Source organism: Rattus rattus, chromosome 6 (genome assembly GCF_011064425.1).
Source record: "Rattus rattus isolate New Zealand chromosome 6, Rrattus_CSIRO_v1, whole genome shotgun sequence".
Lineage (NCBI taxonomy): Eukaryota > Metazoa > Chordata > Mammalia > Rodentia > Muridae > Rattus > Rattus rattus.
Genome location: NC_046159.1, coordinates 48,066,739 through 48,092,404, shown reverse-complemented (window position 1 = coordinate 48,092,404; position 25,666 = coordinate 48,066,739). Strand labels below are relative to the sequence as shown.

General features: G+C 45.3%; 1 protein-coding gene across 10 annotated transcripts in view; it reads right to left on the bottom strand.

Moving 5' to 3' along the window:
• The window catches only part of Foxp1 (forkhead box P1), a 388,377-nt gene that overhangs the window by 54,763 nt on the left and 307,948 nt on the right, over positions 1 to 25,666 (bottom strand). For all 10 annotated transcript variants that reach the window (XM_032906023.1, XM_032906025.1, XM_032906026.1 and 7 more), the window contains one exon: positions 22,530 to 22,734. In XM_032906023.1, coding sequence (XP_032761914.1) covers positions 22,530 to 22,734 — 205 coding nt within the window. The remainder of the gene's footprint in view (positions 1 to 22,529; positions 22,735 to 25,666) is intronic.

Sequence of the window (25,666 nt, the reverse complement as noted above, 5' to 3'; positions counted from 1 at the left end):
ACATTTGGAAAATACTGGGAATAAATATCCTAAAATACACGCTTCAGACAAACTAAAGAGCATGAGGAACTATAATCTTTCCACTTAATGCCATTTTGCTTTGTAAACCTTTAACATTTTTATTTTATTTTACATGTATGTTTTATCTGCACATGTATATATGTACCATGTGGGTGTCTGGTGCCTGAAGACGTCAGAAGAGGATGACAAGATCCCATGATATTGGAGTTAGACAGTTTATGAGCCACCATGTGGGTGCTGGGAAGTGAATTCCGTTCCTCTGCAAGAGCAGTGTGTCCTCTTACGCACTGAGCCATCTCTCTATTCCTGTCACTTTGTAGAAAATGTAGAAAAAAAACCCACCTCAAGTTATCAACTAGTCTCTAAAACTTTCACCTACTGATAGGGAACATGGAGCCACCTTCTGCATCTGACTTTAACCATGTCTGTAATTTGCACACTAGGATGTTTATAAAGTGTCAGAGATAAAACTTATTAGGCTAAACATCTTGGCATACACTGATCTCTACCAAAAGACGCATTCAGAGAAACTCAGAATCAACCAGTCAATGATACTAAGATGGACTTCCCTGGGAAAAGACCACCAGCCGTGCCTGCTGAGTGCCTGAACCTGTGTCTGTCAGTGTAGAAGCCAGGGGCCTTGGCTACTGAGAACATAAAATTCTTATTACAAGAACTGTAAATGGCGCTCAGTCTAGTCAAGAATTCTCAAATTCTCAATGCAACCTGCACGGCTCACCACAATGCTTGCTGCCCGCCTGGCTTTTTTTTTTTTTTTTTTTTTTTTTTTATTAATTTTTGAATTAAAAATTTTTCCCTCCAAATTTTTTTTTTTTTTTTAAATTAACTCATGAATAAAAACTCTTTCCCGCCAAATGTTTATTTCTACTTCAACTTGGAATCAGCTACAGGATGGAAAGAAGACTTTGGTCCTGATACCCAGAGCCTAAACAAACAGCCACCCTGTGCACAGAAGCACGTACTTATTTGTTAATTTAACTGAAACCACCTTTTCTTATTTCGAAAAGATCACGTGCTCTTGTTGTCACAGTGCTGAGTTGGCTGGCACTGTATCCACTCGCCCCACCCCGCCCGAGACATCACTGGTCACATTTTTGTGGTCGCTGCTCTGTATCTCATCGGCTCTCCCTACGTATTGTGTAACTGAATACATTTGAATATTGCACTGCCTTGAAGAAAATACTTAGGTTCGGATGGGAGAAGAGGTTGGCAGCGGTACCCCAGTGGGACCTCGGGAGAGACTCTTCAGAGACCAGCAGTTCAACACTGGGAGATGCACTGGGACCCAAGGAAGGCTGAGTATTACCTCACAACTTCTTACACCTTTTATGAGGGTTTCACTTTGCGGACTGTAGGAAGCCGTTGACATGCAATTGTCAAAGGTTACATACACTCACACACACAGTAGGAAAAGTAGCAAGCACCAGTCAAGACTAGATTCACAGTCTGCCATTGACTCTGTTGTCATAGGAAAGCTGCCCAGACCCTGAGGACTATAGCTGAGGCTGGCTTCTGGCTCCCCGAGTCATTCTGTACACAGCCACCATGGAGCCCAGTCACACTCTGGATAGAAACTTTGACGTTTCATCAAGAGAGTATAAGGAACATCAGATTTGCACTGCTTTCTGGCTTCTGAAAAAAGGGCTAAGAAAGAAAACACAAACTTATCGACTTCGGTGCATTTCAAGCTCCAGGAAAAACAGTCTGAAAGACAGCGGGCAGATGAGCTTCTGAGAGAGGCCACCAAGACTCAGCATGACATAAACTAGTCACAGGTGACCATGAGGAGAGAGTGGACTGGATTATTAATGTCTGTGAGAAATGCTTGCCAGGCTGGCTTTTAAGATGCTCAAACACATGTACTCAAAAGGAAACTATGAAAAGTTTGGATCAATTGGTTCTTTCCTTCCCTTTCTTCACTTCCTTTCCCATCCCCCTTCTTCTCTCTTTCTTTGCCCAGGTGGCTTTGAACTCACATAGCCAAGAATAACCTTGAATTCCTGATACTCCTCTAGTCATCAACTGCCAAATCCTGGGATTACAAGTGTACACTAGACTATGCCAGGCCTCGGGTCAAATGTTCAATAAAATTTTAGTTTACTATAACTCTCGGGTTGAATATTCCTATAGGCAGTGATCACTGATTCTCACACACTGAGCATCTCATACCATGCTCAGTCAACGCTGGAGAGATTTGTCAATGAGAGGACAGCAAACGCCTTGTTCCTATTTCATTTTGCTGGGTGACACACTCCATATTTGTTTTCCCTTATTCTTGTAGGTAAAGGCCAGCATTATGCAAACCCCCGGGAGAAAATATTGCTGAAGATAATTTGTATTACTAAATTTTATTCAGACTATGTACAACGCAGACGGATGCGTTCCAGAAAAGCCAATTGATTTACATCTTTCCTGATAATCCTTGCTACGTAAGAACTAAATATAATTTACCACGAGAACAGTGGTAGTGCTGCAGACGTGAAGGAGTCAACGTGCCAGGGAACGTATAATGACATACAGATATGAGCTAAACTCCTGACACTACATGGTACTTATCAATGCGTTTACATTTGCTATGGTGTGATGCCTCCGTTTCCAATGACATTTGCTAGGCTATTTCTGTTCCATTTATTTTCCCGACATTGACACACACCAGCCACAGTCTTTACTTCCACACTGGTGGTGGAAAAGATTCTCTTTTCAGTCAGTGCTGGAGCTTGAACCCTGGGCCTTGTGAATCCTGGGCAAAACGTGCTACCCACTGAGCTACATCCTCGGGCCTCTTGCGTTAGTATGGATGAGTGAGTTCACTTTACACTCCCCTGTTCACTGCCTAGCTAAGAGTGGAAACTGAAATTCTTCCCGTCACCTGCCACAGCAACTACTTCTCAAGATTACGGTGTGCAGACTTCAGGGACACTCAAGCTGTGGGTCCTGGTGGTGACCAAAGGCAGAGGAATTCTTGACTAAGGAGACAGACTACAGACCTCACCAAATCAAACACGTCCTGCCAACCTACACATCAGCTTTGCTATATAAATCAATTCCTCCATCCACAAAGGCTGCAACTAAATATTTAACATAAGTGGCACATGGTTGCACATGTCTCCTGAGTCCCTCCCTGAGCTCATTTTTGTCCTATCCCAAATTTGCCTACTTGGTCTTCTAAAACTTGATTCATTTGTAGCAAGAGCCAGCAACAGTGTCTACTGTGCACACCCCTCTCCCTAACCACCCACCACACCAAAATTACAAACTGTTCTTTAGTTTGCTGTTTGTGGTTAAGTCATGGAGAGCTGTGTTGATCTTTCTGCAATGGCTTAAGATCATGATTTGGTTGCTCCAGACAATCATGCACATCATGAAGAGTTCGCCCACTTAGAATATGTAACTCAATGATTTCATATATATTTGGAGTTACAGAACCACTACCAGAGACTCGTTAGAAAATAATTGTATCGTCTCTACAGAAATTCTGTACCTAGCAACAGGCACTCCCCACCTCCCTGCTGCCTGCAGCTTCCTATTACCTGCTCCCAGGCCCCAGACATGTGCGGGTACTACACGTTTCATACGAACACCATCAGACGGCGTGAACTCGCTGGTGGATGGCTTCTTTCACTTAGCGTGTTTTAGAGGCTAACACACCCAAACTGCAGCTTTTCAGGGCTCAATACTAGTCTACTGTATTTATGCAGCACATTTTTTAAAGCCAACAATTATGTAGTGAACAATTTGGACTGTTTCACTTGTTGGCACCTATGCACGCTGCTGTTATAGGTATGTCCATTTATCTACCTATTTAAATCTATTTAAGATTTTTTTCATTTAAAGTTTTTTCTCAGAATTCTATGTATGAATACTGTATTTATATCATTTGTACCCTCGTTCCTCCTATATACTTCTAACTCCCTCTCAAATTCATGACCTGTCTTTCCTTAATTATTATTTACACATGCACATATGTATGTCTACTGAGTCCACTTAGTAGGGCTCTTACGTACATGTGTTGAGGGGTGACCACTTGGGATCAGGTAACCCCTCAGGGGTCTCATCCCTAGAGAAGACTGATTCTCCCTCTCTCGGCAGTCCTTCATAGTCGACGGGCTCCACCTCAGGGCCTTGTGAAACGTCCTCCATCCACGATGGCAGGTGAGCTGGGTTGTCACTATGCAGGTCTAGTTTAGGGAAGCGTGTTACTGCGATCTCACAGGTACAGCTGCACCCTTCTCACTTTTTTTTAATTTAAAAAAAAAAGCAATTTCTTTTTATATTCTCATCACGGGTTTCTCTTCCCTCATCTCCCCATTCATCCAATGCATTGCCCCTCCCCCTCCATCCTTCACTACCACTCTCTCTTTGAAGATAAACAGGCCAATAAAAACAAGAGCAAGTAAACAGAATACACATTTAGAAATAAAACTGTTGGGCTATATCGTAACTTCAATTTTATTTACATCTATCTATCTATCTATCTATCTATCTATCTATCTATCTATCTATCTATCTATGTGACGGATTTGAATTACCATCCTCTTTCTCCGGCTCCCAAGTCCTGGATCCCAGGCTGGCCACCCATATCTGGTTACATGGTAACTGGTTGCAGTCTCAGCACTAAGTTACATCCCCATAAGGGCTGCTGCGACTTTCCCACTTTCTCCCCAACACTTGCTATTGTAGCTCTCTCATTTTCTAAACAGCTCACATGGAAGGACAGCTTATCCTCCCTCCCCCCAGTTTACACCTAAGTACGTAACAGGGCTGAATGTATTCTCCTGGCTGACTGGCCATTTGCACCTCTTCCTTAGAGAAATGCCTAGAGAAATTTCTTCCTTAGAGAAATACTCAAATCCTTTGCCTATTTTTAACTGCATTGTTTTACTGTTGCTTTTTTTCTCTCTCCCTTTTTCTGGATACAAATGTCTCAACAGCTGTAACTGCAAATGTTTACACTCATTTGGACTGTTTCCGACTTTCTTGATGAAGTATACGAATTTTTAATAAAGTCCACTTTATGCATTTTATGTTCTTTCCTTTCACTTTTGACCTAACATTCAAAATACTGTTGCCTAACTGAAGGCGGAGATGATGGCTTCTGAGAGTTTTGTAGATTTCCCTTTCTCTTGCTCTGTGATCCACCCTCTGTCAACTTTTGCATATGATGCGTGGCAAGGTTCGGTTCTATCCTTTTGAATGTCACCTGGCACAATCTGAGGAAAAGACGACAGTGTTCTTATCTGAGTGGTCCAAACCTTTGCTGATGGTAAGCTAAACCCAAGTGTGACATCAGGATTGTGCTTTTTAACTCCACTAACTCCAAACCCCCTTTCCTGTGTAGTGTTCCATTCACTGCATTTTCTATTCAATAATAATAATAATAAATAATAATAATAATAATAATAATAATAATAATAAATCTCTAAACCTCATAAAACAACCCCTGAAATGAAATTCAATGATAACTCTGGGCTTGATGAGTGGGAACAGGAATAATACATTCTAAATTAAAATAAAGTCTTAGCAGCTGGACTAATTGAAGGCCTACAGGGAAACTTGTCCTAGCATTGATCTCCCCTGGGCTGACAAACCATTCCAGAATGTGCTGTGGATGTCGTTGACGGGGAAGTGGACATAGACTTGGGAGCTGTGTGTACTATTTCTACCTAGGGAATCAGGAGCTCGGCCGAAGAAGTCTCCATTTGCTGATATTGCTGTGCTAATGGCTTCTCTACTGTTCCTCTCTACTTCCTCATTAAAAAGACGGAGGAACAAACCACAAAGGAGGCCCTCCTGTGGTTAAAAAAAAAAAAAAAAAAAAAAAAAACTCCACCAAAGTTCTGCCAAAAACACCAGCTAAAACACATCCACGTGGCACATCTTGTACCCAACCGACCAATAATATTCGTGCTAAGACTGGACACCTCGTGAGCCATGCTTCCTAGTGAGGTGCCGTGTTATCTACAGTGCTGCTTCTCCGCTCTCCTCCATCTCCTGCCTGCTGCAAACACATGGGACCAATCCCCTTTCCGACCTCCTGAAGAACTCTCTTCTAGAAGTCCCCAAAAGGCCTCTATCTTTGTAGCCACCACTCCAAACGTCCACTGAGTGAGCTAGCAGACAGCTCGCATTTATGGACCGCTGGCTCTAAGAGACACATCCAGTGTGCTGAAGATGGAGTCCTTTGTATCCCATGGCTCCTGACTGCTCAAGCCTCTCCCTGTCTCCTACGTTCCCAGTTCCCTGGCCTCCTTTCCCCAGCCTTCTTCAGGTTCACATAGGAACAGTGCAATCACAGAATCCTGCCATCCCATGTGAACCTCACGTGACTGAGTGGGAAGGTTCTGCACACTTCCAGCCCAAACACTAAATGAGATGTTTCTGATGTCCAGTTCCCTTGATGCACAGTTCCCGGGCCAACTGTAACAGTAACAAAAGGGCCCTTACATCAACATTAATCCATGCTCACAGTAACCACAAATGCTAAATGGCTATTTGAAGCCTTTCCACCTATCCATGCCTTTCTTCAATGTTAACTTATGCGCACACACACACACACACACACACACACACACACACAGAGAGAGAGAGAGAGAGAGAGAGAGAGAGAGAAGAAAAAGAAAAAGGTTCCCATTTGTTTCCTTCCTCCCCCCCACTTTTTACAGCCCTTACTCACTACTTTGCCACTGTGTTATGATTTCAATGAGACTCTAAGTACCATTTTCGGAGCTTCTTAGGTGTAAATATGAGACGAAAATTTTGATTTGAGAGCTTTCTGAGGAGGATGTTATGCAAGAAGATACTATCAGACTTCAGTCTTAAGGCTGTGTTTTCTAAAACAAGTGTAAAAAGTCTGGGAAGCATACGGCACATCAGCTTGGACCAAACATGCTCAACCAAGTGGTGGCACCAACCAGGAGGAGACGGCCGTAGACCGCGGTCGCCCACAACCACTAAACCCACAATGTAAAACAGGACTCGAACACGCAAAGCTGCCCAACTTTACAGTCAGTGTTTATTCTCAGAACGTCTTGGTTCCTACTCATGGCCTTCTGCTTATCTAGATCACAGGAAACTGCTGAATGTGCTAGCACCGTAACTGCTCAGTCCTAACACCTTATGAAAGCTGTTACAGAATATATTAACTAAGAAGCGGTTAACAGTGGGGGCTGGAAGGATGGCTCAGGAGTTATGATCATGGGTTGCTCTTCCAGAAGACCCTGGTGCGATCCCAAGTACCCACAACTGTTTATAGCTTCAGTCCTAGGGAGCTCAATGCCCTCCTCTGGCCTCCTGTGCCCATGTGGTACACACACATAAGGCAGGGAAAACATCTGTATACATAAAAATAAAGGCTAATTTTTTTAAAAAAAAAGCAGTGTAGTATGTGCCCAAAATTGAACAGAAGAGGAGAATGTCCTCATGAAAGTTGACCAGGCCGTGTGTAGGGCTCAGAACACTCAACGTCTTCGCTCCAGAACTCTGCTAAGAACAGCCCTTCTCAAACGAGATCTAAGATATAAGTCACCTAGAGATGGATTTGTGTAGATTCTGGTGCAGAAGTCCAGGAGAAGAGCCCAGGAGTCTACACATCTAGTAAGTTCCCAAAGTCTCTGGTGTGGCTGCGTCATTCAGATGTTTACATTTAAATGCCAGGAATCTTAAGATATCTCTTGTTTGTGGCTAATCTCAGAAGGGCTGGGCTTAAAGATGGCGCTCAGAACTATTGTCTATCAAATGAGGTTTGCAATGTGAGGTTAAGATATAGGAACAGGTAATATGGTAGCACGGGTGGCCTTACTGTTTAACAGCTACAGGATGCTAAAAAGACTCACCGGCCCCTGTAACACGGAAGGCTCCAGTTGCTTCTGAGATACATCCAAGCATGTAACAACAGGAAAGGCCAATGACAAGCCCTTCTCTCTTTCTGTTCACCAAACACTAACTTGGACTGGGAAAGACATGTTGAGCCATACCTGCCAAGTTGTTTACCAAGTATCGCGCTGGTCAAGAATATTCCAGCAAACATAGCTGAACCTACAAACTGGACGACATCTCAAAAATTCAGAGTCCCCAAACTCTAGATACGCTTTGGGTATCTTCTGAGCCTAGATTCTACCCTTGATCCTGGAGGTAAAAGAATCTGCATAGGAGATAAAGAAAGAGACACAGGGGACAGTGGGAGCCAAGTTCTAGATTTTTCTCTGAAACTAGGTGTGCCATACAAGCTGGGTCTAGGAGCATTTGGTACAGCACATACGTAGTCAAGGTCCTTCCCTCTACTAAAGGAGCAAAGCCTATGGACATACCCATAGGTAATGAACACTCCTTACTCAAAGGTGTGCTGACGCGGTCAGATGGAGCCGGCATGAGCGGGAAGACACACAACACAGAGCATATGTATTAGATGACATCACAAGTGTCATTTCAGAGGATGAGGTGTGTTTGATTTAAAATTTTTAAATGACTTGCCTTAAAGAGAACGCCACAAGCAATCCTACAAGTAAATATGCCAAACCCCACAACAGAGAGGCACCTGATAATATGACCGTAGAGTGACAAGCTAAAGCCTCTGGGAGAACCATGTGACAGCTATATGTCTAACTTTCTTTTTTTTTTTAATTTTATTTACTTATTTATTATTTATAAGTACATTGTTACAGTCTTCAGGCACACCAGAAGAGGGCATCAGATCTCATTATAGATGGTTGTGAGCCATCATGTGGTTGCTGGGATTTGAACCCAGGACCTCTAGAAGAACAGTCAGTGCTCTTAACCATTGAGCCATCTCTCCAGCCCTGTGTCTAACTTTCTATGCCAACACCAACACAAGAGCAAAACTCTGAAGACACATTACACATTTGATTTCTACTGAGGAAGAACCTTCCAGTCATCCTACACGTACTGGGTAGGGCTCACAGGGGCCTCCTCTCCACTGCCATATCCAGTGCAGAGCTGGTTACTGTAGAGGTGGGGACATCTTGTGTTTGGGCTAGCTGTGTGGCTGGCCATCAGCTGGCTGTTGAGCATTGGAGGCTGAGTATCACACCCAGCAGTATGTTTGGAAGTTAACCCACTGATCATATCACCAATGCGATCTGAAATACCGCCCAACACCCCAATACTCCCACCCCCCAACACCCCTCCACCCCGTTCCAACTCACAAGAAGTGTGAAGCACAGCAGGACAATGGAATGGGGTGGGGGTGGGGAGAACTCTAGAATCAAGGCTGGCCGGGGTCTTCAGACCTCAGCAGACAGGGCAGGTAGTGACAGAGGCAGAACACCTGTTTTTGTAAGGCGCGCTGAGTGAGGGAATAAATAGTAGAGAGCGAGAGGCGGCCAAAATCCAGCCATTGTTCTGGACCCTGGCAAGGCCTGTTCAGAGGTGGTGACTAAGGCGTTCTACCATTGGCTGTATTAACACCAGTGTCTCATTAAGAAAGCAGAAAGCTTTCCAAGGAGCGCTGTGAGCAACTGTGTCAACACAGACACAGGGGCCACTAATCCAAAAGTTATTAACGCCACCAGGCAGGGATCTCCTTCTCTGCGTGTGCACTGGTGAGTCACGGGGTCACCGTGGAACCTTGGCCATATGTCAGAGGAGCCAACGTGTAACACCCAGAACCCCCAAAGAATGCTTCAGCTGAAAACCCCCACATCTTCGCTTCAAGTGTCCGTCAACATGAGACTTCCAGGAGTTACCTCATTCTCCAGAGGTGGGAGAATCGAGCATGGGTAGCCAGATGAGGGACAGGAGCAGAAAGAACAGGTAAGTGTGGGACACACTGTCACTCGCTCAAAACCATCATGCCCGTGTGTTTCCTCAGAGGCAATGATTTTTTTTTTTCCCCCAGCAGAGGCTAGTTCACTAATGTTCACTGGGAAAGCACCACAGCTCAGAGTTCCCAAATCAAGGCACATGCAATTTCCAAGTGCCTACTCTACCACCAAACGTCTAAAGCATGTGTGGATGTAGTTTTTAAATGTGTGTAGGTGTACACACGTCTCACTCTCTCAGCCTCTGATATTTTAGCATGGGTAGTATAATAGGATTTGTGCATCCATGATTCACAGATCACTTAATAGGAGAAAAATGTTGTTGTTTTAATTGATGGTGAAGACCCATAGTGGCACGGGCTATGAACGAGCAGCGGGCGCTCTTACTCTGAAATGGTTATGTCTAATTCCCCAGCAGGGCAGAGGGGACAAAACAGGACTCTAGCACAGAGTGCTGTGATATGCCATCTGGGCCTTAAAGCATCTGTAGAAGCTCAGGCAAGAGTGACAGACAGGGAGCCACAAATAAAGGACTTTATGCAGAGGAAACCAGAGCACGCCTAGAGATAACACAAAAGCCACTCCCAGGATCCTTTGCAATAGGCCTTAAGGGCTCCTCACTCTGCAGTGGTAGGTCTTGGCAGTGAGACCCAGATCTTCCCAGCTGACACGCTTTACCCTGACTCGCTGCCCCTCTGAACAGCGGGAAGACATCAGCAAGGAGCCCCACACACCCATAAAGTATGGCGCAGCATACAGGTTCCAAGAGGTCCTCGGAGAACGGATAAAGGTGTCGGTTTTTAGATCCTCAGCCTCGCCTACGGAATCGAACATACCTGCAGCTCAGCCAGCCCTCCGGGTGTTTCTGGGGCATGTTTCTTTAAGCTTAAAATCTATACTGAGCAGAGACCTAACTGTTCTGCTTGTCAGGAAGGAATCTCTTCAGGTAATGCCTTAGGCCAACCTGATGGGACTTGTAATGAGTGGGCCAAAGGATGGGAAACTCTGAAGGGTCTTAATAGGTCTGTGCCCATCGGTATGTCATTGGTCCACTTTCTGGCCCCTATCATATCCAGTCCCTACAGGGGATTTAGCACCTACTAAGCACCAGGCTGGTTGTGATGGGTGACAAGGATGTTGACATTAGATGAGACAGCTGAACTTCTCCCCACTGGGGATCCAGCGCATTTGAAATCCTCGAAGGAGGCACGCACACGTGTGAAGGAGTAACTGTACTCTGCTGTCCTGCTAGCAGCCATTTTTATTTTTAGCAGGTCATGTACCGTGTTAGATTTAGCTGGCTGCTTTTGTTACAAGTGTCTGTCTCCACATTTGTCTTTCTGGTTAGACTGAGACCCTGACGGGGAAGAGCTGTATCATGGTCATCTTTTAATACTCAGAAACTATAACTGGGGTAAAACGCACGTGTTTTGAGTCTGTTGATAAGTATATTCAATAGTAATAACAACGAGTGTTGATGGGGACCTACTGTGTGCAGGCAACTAGAACATTTATAAGTTCTTTGATTGCCACGGTTTAATCTATTGGGCAGACCTAGTATACTAGACATTACACTAACTCCAGAGAGAGAACACAAGGGGCCCATCAAGATGAATTACCTTGGTCTATACAGCTTTGCCGTGGTGAGTGCCTGACATCTCCCCACACAAAGACCATGACCTAAATAAGACAGGGGTAGTGGCCTGTCGGGGGCAGGCTCTACCTTTGCCTCTACCTCAGGACCTTGTTTCTGCTGTGCCCCCGAAGCTGGTGAGCTATTCCTTGACCTGTTCAGAGGTCATTTGCCAGGTCTGCACTGCCCACTAATCCAATTAGTGACCTTAAGTCTACAGAGCAGCAGTTCCTTCCTGGCCCATTCGACTGTCTTCTCAGTAAGACGCTGTGTTTTCTCTGTTTCTCTTCTACTGCGGTCTATCTTCTCTGAGGAAACACTTTGAAGCTGCACAGTTGTAACACTCGGAGCCTAGATCCCTGGTATGTGGCTGTTACTGTCAAGTCGGGTTGACAGATATGTTAGTTACTACTGTCCCCTGACTCGTGTCCCACTTAGAAACATGTTGGGTTTTTTTTTTTTTGGGGGGGGAGGGGTTGTTGTTGAACTCTGGACAACTTCCCATTTGTCCTTGTTAAGTTTCTTTTTATTCCAGTCTGTACCATCCTCTAATTTATTCAAAAGCCACTGGATTCTCCCAGCTCTTGGTGTCAATTTTTTTCTAATTAAAGTAAACTGCCATTTATCTCTCACACTGATCTTTAACACGAGATGTCTCGTTCTTGTCATAGCTATGACTCATATGGAGAAATGTGAGTTGAATATGGGGGCTCGTGTGCACCAGAATGTTCCCATCGATGGTTCAGACACAAAGGAGAGATGTAACCACAGACATGATATACAGTGACCTTGAATTGTACCAACGAACTCAGCCTGCCTCTCTCTGAAAGCACACGCTGTACATTTCATTTCCCCTACACATGATAGGGAGCTTTTTCCCCTTCCGCCAGCCACCACAGGTCCTAGACTCTTTCACTATTCACAGCCAACGTGGAAAACACAAAGTGTGTGAGCGATCCCTCAGAGACAGCCTTCACGGTAGTTTTTAAAAAGGAAAACAAGGAAAGAAAGAAAAAGAGGCCAGCCTGCCTGGAGACAGCTTCCCTTGAGGACTGTAAAAGGCCTGCGAGTTGAAGGTCATGAGCGTCTGTTTGTTTAGGGAAGTCTTGCAGGTAGAACACATCATGACCCACAGTTGCTATGGGGTCTGTTTACCAAACAAGAACACAAATAGTTACACAAAAGCAGAACAAGATGTGATGTGGGGCCAGTGTCTAAATGGAGCCTGTGGAGCCTTCTGGTGAAATGTCCCAAGTGCCCTTAAAAACAGCCCTCCTTCCTCCTCAGAGTCATGGAGGGCCCCCCACTCTCCAGGGGCACATTTTACTCCTGCCATTCTAATGCTGGCACTCTCTTCTCCCCACCACCTGTCTGTCTCTCTCTCTCTCTCTCTCTCTCTCTCTCTCTCTCTCTCTCTCTCTCTCTCATTCCCTCTCTCCCTTTTTTTAATATATATTTTAAGCCTTAGAAACCAAAATTATTTAGCTCAACAGTTCAAATTGGACAATAAAAATATTTACTATTTGTAAGTAAGAAAAAACCACAGAGAACAAGACCATCATTTTGGTGTCTGGAAGAATTTTAGTACAAGCATGTAGTGCGTAAGCTGAGTTACTCCTGAACAAGGGCCAGAAAGGCCTCTGTGTGGGATGGGAGCTGACTTCCTACCTAGCACGGGAGTTTCGTGCACTAGAACGCTGCCTGCTCACTTAACCATGTGCTCCTGAAACTGAATGACAAGTAAACAAGTGTGTGTGTGTGTGTGTGTGTGTGTGTGTGAGAGAGAGAGAGAGAGAAAGAGAGAGAGAGAGAGAGAGAGAGAGAGAGAGAGAGAGGCATGCTTGCTGGTCTACAATTAAATATGCCATACGACGGAGGCGGCCATGAACAGAGCCTGACTCTTCACACTACATTGACCACGGTCCCCACCCGGCACAGCCCTGATGCCTTTCTGTGAATGGGACAGATTGCCATATGGATGAAGACACTGAACAAGCTGTACAACTCTTGGCGACATGTGCCCGGGGGATTGTCCCATATTAACGCCACCTGGGCTGTGGCAATTGTGCTCTGTCTGTGCCGTGGCACTGAGCAGCTCATAAGGATGTGATTTCTGAGTACACGCAGAAAGGAAAATTGCAGTTAGGAGAATTCTCTGGCTAGCGGATGTGTTGCTCAATTCCCGAAGTAGTTTCCCAAAGGAGCGGTTATCTTCTGTATTCACACGGGCAGAAGTGACAGGCGGGAACACATATTAACAATTTCCCTTTGTGAGCTCTCGCTATTGTTTTAATGAGGAGACTACACTCTATAATATACTTGGGCCTTGACTGATCACAAAAGGGGGTAGAATAAAGAACTTCAGGCAATGCTGTACATATGTAACGCACTCGTGTGAATCACCCTGGTGAGCCAGCCTGCAAGAGGGCTCTCTCCCCTACAAAGGCCCACAGAGCCAGGCTTGGAGAAAGACAGACGCAAAACACAAACACTGCAAAGAGCAGCCCGGGAACAGTGCAGAGGAGTGTTTTTATGAATCTTGAGATGACAGCAATGTGACGTTCTAGCACTGGCCCCGTGACGGTCTTAGGAACGTGAGGACTTGCCATTTATATGAGGATAGAATGACAATGGGACCTAGCCAAGTCATACGCCTACCTAGGTGGACACTCTAGGCTTCCCTTTCTCCTCTCGATAGCTAATGCCCACTGAAAACCCATTTCTTTTCATCTAATCCTGGTAGTAAAGGTACGAAGTTCAGCAAGAGCCATTATAGGTACCCAGTAAAAGCCAGTACCATAGGAGGGGCCATTAAGGGTCCACGAAGCCTGGCTCTCACTCCTTTCTGGCGAGTACTCTCTTCACACCCTCAGTGAGCTGTCAGTATTAGAATGCATGCAAATATATGTTTGGGGGTGGTGGGGAGAGCAACTCCAGAGTGGGAGGCTGCTGCCCATGGATTAAGTGATGGACTCCCATCAGCAATGGTCTTGCATTGAAAGAGAAATGACCGTAAGATCAAAGAGGACAAGGCCTCAAATATTATTTGGAGTGGAAAACTTGGCAGATAAGACACAGTTAGGGATTCGTACCATCCAACATAAAAAGGGGGAAAAATTAAAATCAGCCAAATTTAAGAGAAACTTATAAATGAACATAACTCCTCACACCAATGATGCCATTTTATTGGAAAGCATCTGTCAGTTAAGCACAATAAACAGGGTAAGATTTATAGAGTCTAATGATGCTGTGTTATGGTAAAAGGCACTTTATTGGGGTAGCATACAACAGCTGTTAGAGAATGATTGCTGTGTTTTTCCCCCCTCTTCTTTTAATCACTCCACAAAGTAAACAGTCAAGGAAAAACAAACAAACAAACAGACAGACAGACAGACAAAAACCTACAAACCTTTCCCTTATGGCATTCCAACATTCTCAAGTTTTTCGCTCTGCACTCTCCCCTGCATCTGCTGGTGATGTGAGGTGAGGTACTGTGCCATCACCCTGAAAGACATTTCTCTCCTCCTTCTAAAGAGACCCCAAAGGATCACTTAGGGGCAATAAAACAGATAAATAGACCCCTGTGGCTCCGGGTGACCACTTGTCCTCCTGTCTTCTACCCTCCAGGAGATTAGAGCGCACTCACACTCTGATGCACACCCTCACTTTCCAGCCTCTCCACTCACTTCTTTGAAACCTGACAGGCAAGAGAGGTAGACAAAGATACCGTAGAAGTTCCTGGAGTACTTTCCAATGCTATCAGTGTGGGCGGATGGGCTGGGAAACAGACTACAGTCATTGGGAGGGTAGCGCCTCCACGCCTTGACCTCTGAGTTTGATCAGTCAAATGCCCAACTTTGAGTTACAGTAACTTCTGATGAGCTATCCCCTGCGAACTAAATACTTGAGAGTCAAGAAGACGTAGGGTCTAGTCTGCGTGGTCACTAGTCACTGATCTAACTTCTGCACGTTTTAAGATCTGTTGTGGTCTGGATGCAACATCTGTGCAAAGGAGACAAAAATTTACTGTGAGGATTGGAAAGGGAAAAAAAAAAATCAAGATCAAGACCTCTGCTAAATCCATTGGGTACAGAGTTTCACACACATTTATTGATACATTGTGTCTCATCACCATCACCTGTCATGTTCTGATTTCCCCAAGAACAGAAAGACAGAAAACCCAAAAGAGGTTATGACACTTGCCTCTGACTACAGAGTCAAAACATGGGCCTCAACTCAAGGACAGGGAATGGGCAAGACTGGGCTAATACCATGCTATTAGCCCAGATGAGAGTGACAAGACACTAGTTCTGTGGACAGGTCTAGGTTGTTAAACAGCTAATGGGAATAAATGTGACTCTTCCTATCAGCTCATGGTCTGTTGACGTGGTTTTTTAAAACTTGAATGAGCATCTGTGACCAAGTTCTGGGGAATCTATGCCAACATCCATCCAAGTTTATTAGGTCTGAGACTCCTAAGTTTCTCAAGTCAAGGCACAAAACAACTCCAGGTGAGCACATTTGACTAGCCAGAGTGTCTGTCTATGTGACAAATACCAATCCACATACACCATAATAGAGCAAAGGAACCCAAGTCCTTCCAAGAGGGGCCTGGAAAGCTCAACAGTCAACAAAAATCTCTTCCGTCCTGAATCCCCAATACCTGGAAACAGGCAAACGCTGCAGGACCTGAGAAACAGTGTAATGGTTAAGCAGGCGGTTTCCCCTGCTTAAGAAATATCCCGCCTTTGCTCTGGTTAAGGATCTTTGCTTTCCGTGGGCCACAAGATTTAGGTTTACAGTAATACTTATGCTTGCAATTTTGAGAAATATGAAATGTTTTATGAAAATACGCAAATGACCACATCTCTCTCCTAACAAACTGTTTACAGAATTAAACGGGGGTGGGGGGGGCTGAATTTGGCTGGTGGGTCTCCCAGTGCACGCCTATGTGGTACTCCACTTAAGTGTCTAGCATGGCAGCTTGTAGGCACAAGCGCAAAGCTGGTACTTGATCATGCAGCAACTTTCAGAAATGCTTTAATGGAAACAATGATGAGGTCAGGGAGTGAGCTTTCTCGGTGCTTTAAATAAAAAGAAATAGAAAACAACGTGATTTACAAGAAACAAAAAAACCCTGCAGTGTGAAAGCATTATTCACAAAAGTGGAAACTTGAATTTACTGCTGAAATTTCAGATTCACTGGACCCCTAAATGTCACTGTGAGAATATGCAAAGTTAAAGGTTCCTGAGCCCAGAGCAGTTCTGAAAACAAACTTCTAGAATGTTAGTAATTCAGCCAAGGGCACCAACATTTCTTTACCAACCAAAATTTGTTTGTTACTTTTTTTTCTTCTTGAAAGGGTAAGCAAAATCAAAACACCAGGGAAGTCCAGATTTCCAAGTCTCCCGATGTTCACAAGTATCAGGGACCACAAACACAAATGTTTCTGAGATACAGACAAATACACAGCACTGAGTCTACGAGGCCACAGATCAAAAAGAGAAACGGAGAATCAGCTGGAGCCGTCCAATGCACAGGCGCCAGGCAGAGGCCGGCAGGGTGTATCTGAGGGCGGCTGTCAACTGGGCAGCCTACGCCAGTAAGTGAGCCTGGAAACACAGAAAGTGATACCACACCTGGACTGAGGGCAGGTTAGACCTCACGGCAAAGGGCTCCAGTATGGTTCACCTGTGTCTGAGAGCCTGGTGGCCTCAGAGGCAGCAGAGGCCGTGCAACCACAATGTTTACAGAGCGGAAAGAAGGCTCTCTAATCCAAGGCTTTAAGGAAGTCTTGCAACAAATGGTGAACAGAGCTGCGACTTGGAGAAATACTTGTTATAAAACATGTACTAATGGCCGAAGTCAAAAAGCTGAGGATGGCGGGGGCTGGGGCGGGGGACACACAACATTCCCAATTTAGACTGCAGAAAGAAGACAGCTGACATAGAGGAAAGATCATGTGATACATTCAGCCGGGACGCACAGCATTTATAAGGCAGGGCAGAAAGCTCAGGGGATGCCTGTAAGGAACAGAGAGGCTTGCTTGCAATTGTGTCTGTCTGCATTTCCTGTGGGGGATATCTTTTTATCCTCATGTACTACCTCAGACCATAAGTGATTTCTATCTTATGAATCTCACCTCCCTTCATCGAAGACAAAAAGACTTAGGAACTATTTTTATTTATAGAAAAATAAGTTAGTGGACTTGTTTTCCTTTAAATGTTGCAATATGTGCTCATCAATAGATGTCTGGCTGAACTGCCATTCAATTTAAATATTCTCTTAGGGACACTGGTTTTAAATTTCACTTAAGTACTCCTATACCAAATGAAGAAAACTTTAAAGTCAGATTTGAATATGAATCTTGGCTATGGCACAAACCAGGCATCCAACTACAGAGCTGCCCTGCTTCTTCGTCTGTAAAATGGGGTGAGATTCCCCACTGCATTCCCAATAGTCCCAGGAATAAAAGGCGTCATCACGGCACACACGAGTCTAGCGGCAACCGGCAGCAAGAAGGGGCTGATTTAATGTGCCTTCCCTTCCCTGGTGCACCTTAATATAATGTGATATTTAGAATTTTAATTCAAGCAATTACTTAAGTAGTAATTGCTATTTGTATTTACATAGCTGCTTTGATCCAAGAAGCTCAAAGGGCTTACTAAATTTAGCATTTTAATAAACGTTTCATTTGCATTCTGTTGATTCTGTTTACCCACACCAAAACTTGAAATTTCCTGAAGGGGAGACAGTCCACAAGTAAAGTGAGCAAGGTAATGTCTTCATGTGTACGGGAATCCCATGTCTCCCTTCTGTCTAACTAAGAGGTTCCTACTCCGTGGCAGCAACGCAGGAGCAAGGAGGCTTGAGCACACCTGCTTGCCTCTCCTTCAGCTTCAGGCATGCTCAACCTGATCTCGACGTGCTCCTCCGAGGCACTGACAACAGGGGTGTTTATTGCACCAATGGCTTTATATATAATCAGCACAATAAACAGAATTAAATTGTCAGGAGGGACTCAAAGCGGGAAGCGGGGCGCCCGCACTGAATTCTAACGATGCTGACCGGCCACGACAGGATCTTAACAAGCCTTGATCTGAGTGTTGGCATCCGCCTCACAGATCACATGGGCCTCTCCTCCTCACAGGCTGCTGAATACTGATGGACATCTCCACCCGGCGCTGCGGGGAAGTGGGTTTCTATTGGCAATCTTTACCAAAGTGTGTCTCTTCCCTTCTCTACACTCGAGGGTTTACCCTGAATGATTTAATTATAATTTTCCTTGTGTAAGACAAATTAAAGAGGGGAGTAGGAGTGTCGTGCCGAGCACATTATTTATCTCCTCAACAGATTGCAGCTCACCAAACCCCAGAGCTACTGCTGTGGCGGCTGCTCCCCGATGCTGCAGAGATGTACAGGGCAAGAGTGGGAAGACGGAGGTTTCCAAATGGCATGGAGATGCATGAGCCAGGTGAGTCTTGCACGTCCCACGACTTCAACGACTTCAACAACAACAACAACAACAACAACAACTACAAAAGCTCTCTCACTTTCTCCACCCAGTTTTCACACAAGACACTCCGAGATCTTTTCTGAAGAAAAAAAAAAAAGCCAGTCTGGATTACCGTGCACAGTGGCAGGGCCTCTAACTCCTTCCCTTATTGAGGGCGGAGGGGAAAGAGTATTCCCTAGCTGACATGGGGAGCTTGTAGGATGTGTATTTCACAAATGCCCTCGAGAGTGATGGATAAAGGGGTTTTGTGGCAGTGAGGAGAACTCCTGAGGTGTCTCGCTGACAGCTCAGTGTGTGAGAAAAAACTTCAGTAGTGACACCCCCACCCCCACACCCCCCAATTTCTTCTCTTTTTGCTACCTATCCTTTTCTACTCTGTAAAGTGGCCACCATCTAAGGGATTTTAAAATACACTGTTATAAGGGGCTGAAGGCTAGTGGTAGACCATTTGCCTAGCATATCCCCAGCACTGCAGAGAGATAGATAGGTAGGTAGGTAGGTAGGTAGGTAGGTAGGTAGGTAGGTAGGTAGATAGATAGATAGATAGATAGATAGATAGATAGATAGATAGACAGACAGACAGACAGACACACACATAGGCAGGCAGGCAGGCAGACAGACAGACAGACAGGTAGACGGACCATCTATCCTGAAAAGGTGAAAACATGCTAGTACTCATTTTAAGTACCTGTATCTATATAAAATCAGCTAAAAGATTATTGATTATTGAACGATCGGTTCCATAAGCTTAAAGCTACTTATCCAGTTCAGCCAAAGGTCTTATAATCAGTTCAGATTCTGCTGAAAGAAGGTGGGACCTTAACCACTGTGGCAAAGCTACTGCGTGACATAAACAAGGCCCTGCATTCACCACAAATCAAAACAAAGTGCCTTCACTGGAGTTCCCTGTGGATCCACACACCACTGGCTTCACATCACATAAATGGGACAACAGAGAGGGTAACTCACATCATATAATTTCCTAGCTGCCTCCTCTCTGCATAACCAAAATTCAGCCTGTTCACACATCCAGATTCGGGCTGGTGGAAATCTCAATTCTCTTCTGATCCACAGTCTAATTTTAGCATGAGATTAAATGCAACATTTGTGCAGACAAATAAGGACCATAAAAAAAAAAAAAAAATCAAACAAACTTAGTCTCTGGGAATTGGACCATGTCTTAGATCCACTTACTCTCAAATGTGTCCTAAGATATGAAAAGGGCTATTCTTCCAGTTTGCCTCCTTGCTGTTCCATCAGCAGATCGCAGAGAGAGAACCTTTTAAGATGTAACTGAGCACAGTGCATCTAAACAAGGAGAGTTTTCTGTGTCACAGCGATCAGTGCAGTCTCCACAGCGGCCGACAAGATTGCGACAAATACCTTAAGTGCACCAGTCGGCATTTTCCAGTGCAGAGCCCCCTGCTCCGCCTATGGATAACGATGTAACTCAATCACCCTGCAGTAAATGGATGGCATCAACCTGGGGACAGAGAAAGCCGGGACCACAGAGGGCAGCAGCCTAGACTCTGTCCTTTAAAGCCATCTAAGGTTTGCTACTTGGAAATTAAACATAAAAAGCAATAAAGACATTCTAATAGATTCCAAGGCAAGATGAAAGACTGGCTTCCAGGCTGGGGAACTTCTCCCCTGGAAAGCCGGGAACACAGGGAGCCGTGTCTGGCCCAGGCTACAAACCAAGCCTTCCTGTTCACCATCCTACTCTTCCTTCCCTTCCAGACCACTGACTCTGAAGCATCTTTTAGTTCTTCCCATGTTGACCGGGGACATTCCAAGGGGATCTTCCAGTTATTAGTTATAACATGTGCTGCCCTCATCTCTGGAAATCTCTGATTCTGTGTGTGTGTGTGTGTGTGCGCGCGCGCGCACGCGCGCCCCTCAGGAGGGATACATTCTGAGACACAGACAACATCACAGACCATACCAATGAAGACCTAATGGTACAAGACGACACATCCAGGCTATGTGTACGCCGTGTGCAAGTGCATGTGGTACAGTCACCTCCTGCTCCCACAGACTTGATGGGATGGTCGAAACAACCCAATATAAAACCAAGCACAAGAAAAAAACACATGGCAACCGAGGCACGAGGCAACACCGGGACACAGGAGGTTTCTGCCAGACTAGCACGGTGAAATACTCTTGTGTGGGGAGGGGTACCAGGTAGGAGTAACATTCTGAACTCAAGGTCTCCACGCAGTCTGCATGCCGACTGTTCACGTCACCGATGTCAAAAGGTCATGCCCCGTAAATAAGCATGTGTGCTATGTATTTCTACGACTGGCAACGCAATGCGCTCACACGGCCATGGACAAACACGGGGTACTGTCTCCATCCACGCAGCTACGCTGATGTGCTGTAAGTGACGGGATGCAGGTGGTCACACCCCAAAACACTGCTGCACCACTGTGCAGAACTGTGCACTGTATCTCAGACAGCGCCTGTCAAATACAAACTTTTCATTCCCTTACAAAACAAAATACAGAATTTGCTTTTGCCTGATTTAAGAAAAAAAAAATTTTTGCTATGAGAAATTCTTGGTAAACCTCCCTGTCCTCTGTGTCTGCAAGCTCTACATATGAAATATATAGGGGCTGGGGATTTAGCTCAGTGGTAGAGCGCTTACCTAGGAAGCATGAGGCCCTGGTTCAATCCCAGCTCCGAAAAAAAAAAAAAAAAAGAAATATATAGGAAAGAGTCTAAAAATAGTCAACAGGGGGGAAAAAAGTGGTTCATTTGAGGAGCCTTACACATTCCATTTCTGAAGTAGACACTGGCCATACAGCTTCTAGGTGCAACGGAGTGAACAAAGGGCTTTATTTCCTCAGGACCTTAAGCTAACACGACGCGGTCGAGATCTTAAAAGCAGTCCAAGATTCAGCTGTCAGTCATCGAAAGCTCAGGGCATTGAAAATATAAAGCCCTAACTTCTAAAGAGGAACACACCAGCTGGACAGCACGAACTCCAGGTCCATCAGGAGCGAGTGTGGGGCGGCTCAGGTCACCGTCGCTGAAATCGTCCCTTCCTGTCTAGGCTGAAAAGGTCCTGTGCTTCCTTAAGGGGCACATGATGAATGGAACGGGTTTCCCCGTCTTCATGGAGGAGCAGCGTCGACCAGCATTAAGCGCTGTGCTTCCTCAAATCAAGACATGAAATTGTCTACAGCCTATACCACTGTCACCTTAGAAGGTGCTCAGCGCCAAGCCATTCGGTTGGCATGGAATGGCCTCCTGGCAAGAGCACACAGTTGGCCGGGAAGCCTTGAGAACCAACCCTTCCAAGGTGGAACGGCTAGGCTTCCGCCAGGGCTCCTACACCGAGGACGGATCTAAGAAAGTGGTAACTCCATGTTGAAAAGGTGAAAATAACTAGATGCTTCTCACCCAAACCGCAGCGAATACATTCTGAGGTAATTATGTGCGCATCCAAGCCCCATGAACACAACAAGGTTTCTCAGAGCCACAGAACTGGGCAAGGATACCTGCCCCTTCCAGGCAGAAGGCAGTGCTGACCTCGGGCAGGGGTGGGCATGCTCCTACCTTTCCCTTTTGGGGGTGTGGACCGAGAGCTGTCCATTGGTAGAGGCGTGCGGGTTCATGATTAGGGAGGTCTTGGAAGGTGCCGAGGACGAGACGCATGTGCTGGTCAGGTCTAGGCTGCTGTGGTTGCTGCCTGTGGTTTCCTCTGCAGTGTGGGCACTTGTCACTTCTTTCCAGAGCTGCTGCAGTTCCGTTGGAATCATGCCTGAAACAAACAAATTGGATAATCAAATCAATTAACAGCTAATTCCGTCCTCTTCAAACAGTAATTAAATCAAAGAGTCAGTAAACAAAGCCTAGTGTGAGGGGAGCCTTTGGGTGTTCGCAACTTTCTTTACTTCCCCTCCCTGCTAGGGCGAGCAGAGCAGTGGCAAGTGCATCCTCCCACGGAGCGGCCATTGAAGCCCTCTCTTCACACAGAGCAGACACCTTGGAATGGATGCAGAGCACAGCTGGGCTACAGCAGCACGACTCCCCCCATCCAAAGGCCGCCTCTCGGCTTTAGAAGGGGAGCACAGACAGACCGGCTTACTTCTAGGCACAAAGGAGGCCTCAAAATAAATTTGTTCGACCATAGTCTCACGACAACACGAACCACAAAATGAGTAATTTTTGTGCTTAAGTCTTAAAATGATGACAAATAGCTTTGTTATTAAATATAGTTTTTTATTAATCACTTTTAGACATAAATTATGAATTCATACCGACTCCCTGAAATGCTTTTCAACTTTTAACAGTCAAATTGATTATACTATGATTATTTCATTAACACACCTATCTTCCTCATTAATTTTGGTTTCTAGTACCACATGCTTTAATTGATGGATGTGTCTACTGAAGACTGTGTAACTTTTTATACAAGTAACACTGTTATTACTGTCACTTCTGGGATCAATGCTAATGAGCCATTTCAGAATAAAAACGGGAAGGAAAACAGGCTTACAGTAATAAAGTTCTCCTGTTTGTGTGAATGGGGTCAAAATGGACAGGGGTTTGAAAAAAAGAAAAAAAAGTACTGTTGACCCTTATCGTCTGTAAGATGTGATATAATCGTACGCTAGCCGCGGCACTGCCGACCTCTGCACCTTTTTCCTCTCAGCGATTCAATGTATGTTTTAGGGCACGTGCGCCCGGCAGAGAGAGGTTCGGAACCGCAGCACCTAAGAGCTGCAGAGGATGCAGCTTCCTCTTAAGGAGGAAAAGCAACCACACACCCTGCGGATCACAAGACAGCTCCACCTCAGGACGGTATGTCTGGACTGCAGTTCCCTGTCTCGAGCAACTGGTACCCAGCTCTCCCAGGAAGGCAGCCATCTTTCTGGTTAGACAGCAACAGCCGAAGCAGGCGTGTTTCTGACCAAACCGAAACGTTGCTGGATTGAAACGAGAAGGCTTGCGCGCATCACATCCATTTGAAACACATAAAAAAAAAAAAAAAAGCCAAGGTCTAAATTTAATTTATTTTTGTCATTTAGAATACAATGGGTAGATAATCATCTCAACGTGATCAGCCAAACATCTTTACTTTGCTAAACTGTTAAAGATTTTAATTATGCTAGCATTGGAGAGCACCGGTCTAATGAGGCGATGGACTCCAGAGAATCCGAGTGGTTAAGAACTGTGAAATGAGTCTGATAGGATTTTTTTTTATATTCACCGTGGATCGTTTGCATATCAAAGAGGAGTAAATTATTGCACCGGAGACCAATAACCTTCCCCGCCTTTCTAAGAGGAGCAGTAACAAAAACAGTGGGTCTCTCCGAGCGGTGCTCCGGGAGGATGATCAAATGCTCAAGTATTTGCAATTAATATATATTATAAAGGAAGCTAAAAATAATACATCGAGTGGTCAGGGATCCTTCAAATGCATCCTCGACGGCTGAGTGGATTTCCTTCTCCCTCCGTAAAAATCAAATGCCAATTATATTTTGATGGATTTTGTCCCAAATGAACATTTAGTTATCAAGCATATTCAATTAATCCTTGTCCCCTGAAATCAAACCTTGAGGCAAATTAAACAAAGGGAAAGGTCACGACACAATCCTGGGTCCAGTTGTGCTGCATCCGAGCTATTATTTCCAAACACCTTTCAGAGTGACAGGTAGGATATCCCTATAGCTCTCGGGTCTGCCGCTGAGATCCACACACTGACAATTACCTGTAAACAAAGCTGACCCTCAGACCACGGTTTACTCAACTGAAACAACGGGGAACAGGCCGGTCCATGCACGAGGGCGTATTGATATGAAACGCAGAGCATGGAAGGCAACACCTATTTTTATTTCCTAGCGAGTAAACACAGGGAGGGAACGGGCCACCTATTTTTCCACTCAGACTAATTGATTTCTGGGTCAAATGCAAAGGGGAAAAAACACATGGGTCTACCGACGGCTGCCCTCACACCTTTTCTCCTTCTGAGGAAAACGAGCTTCTCAGGCTGTACCAAGGGGACGGCACTTCCCTGGTAAATTAAGACCAAGACAAATGGGTTGGGCCCTCGGTGCACCTGCGCAGTTCACTGGTGGTGGTGCTGACTTTCTTTCCTTCCAATAGGCTGGCAGATCAGGTTCACCGTCCACACTTGGTGCACAGAGGGACCCGATGAGTGACGACGGGTACTTTGGGGCCAGATGTCAATGTGATCATTAGGCTTAGAAGCATTCTCAATAGATGGCAGAGGCGGTCGATTCAACTCCTCCTCATTAACTCGCTGTTGTTCAGCGACTAAGAGCCACCCCAGGGCCACCCCGGAATGCCTACACCTCGTGGCAGAGTCAAGACAGACAGCGGCTAAGCTGCTGGCCCATCAGACTACAGGGAGGCTCCACTTTCAGAAACCACGTGTCTCCTCCAGAAGGGAGCAGTAAGAGCGTCAAGTTGGACAAATCCATTCACTGGTAAGTAACCAAGTATGTGGAGTTTACTCTTTTAAGAAATCAGAAGACTGTAACAAGGGAACTAGGACAGTTCCGTGTGAAACTACAGGTATTAAGGACGATCAAATGATAAGGGAAATTGGATAAGAACACCCAGGCTTACTACGGCAAACAGGGAGGAGACCCTAGAGCAGTGGTTCTAGACCTGTGGGTCGTGACCCCCCCCCCTTTTTTACAGGGGTAGCCTAAGACAATCTGCGT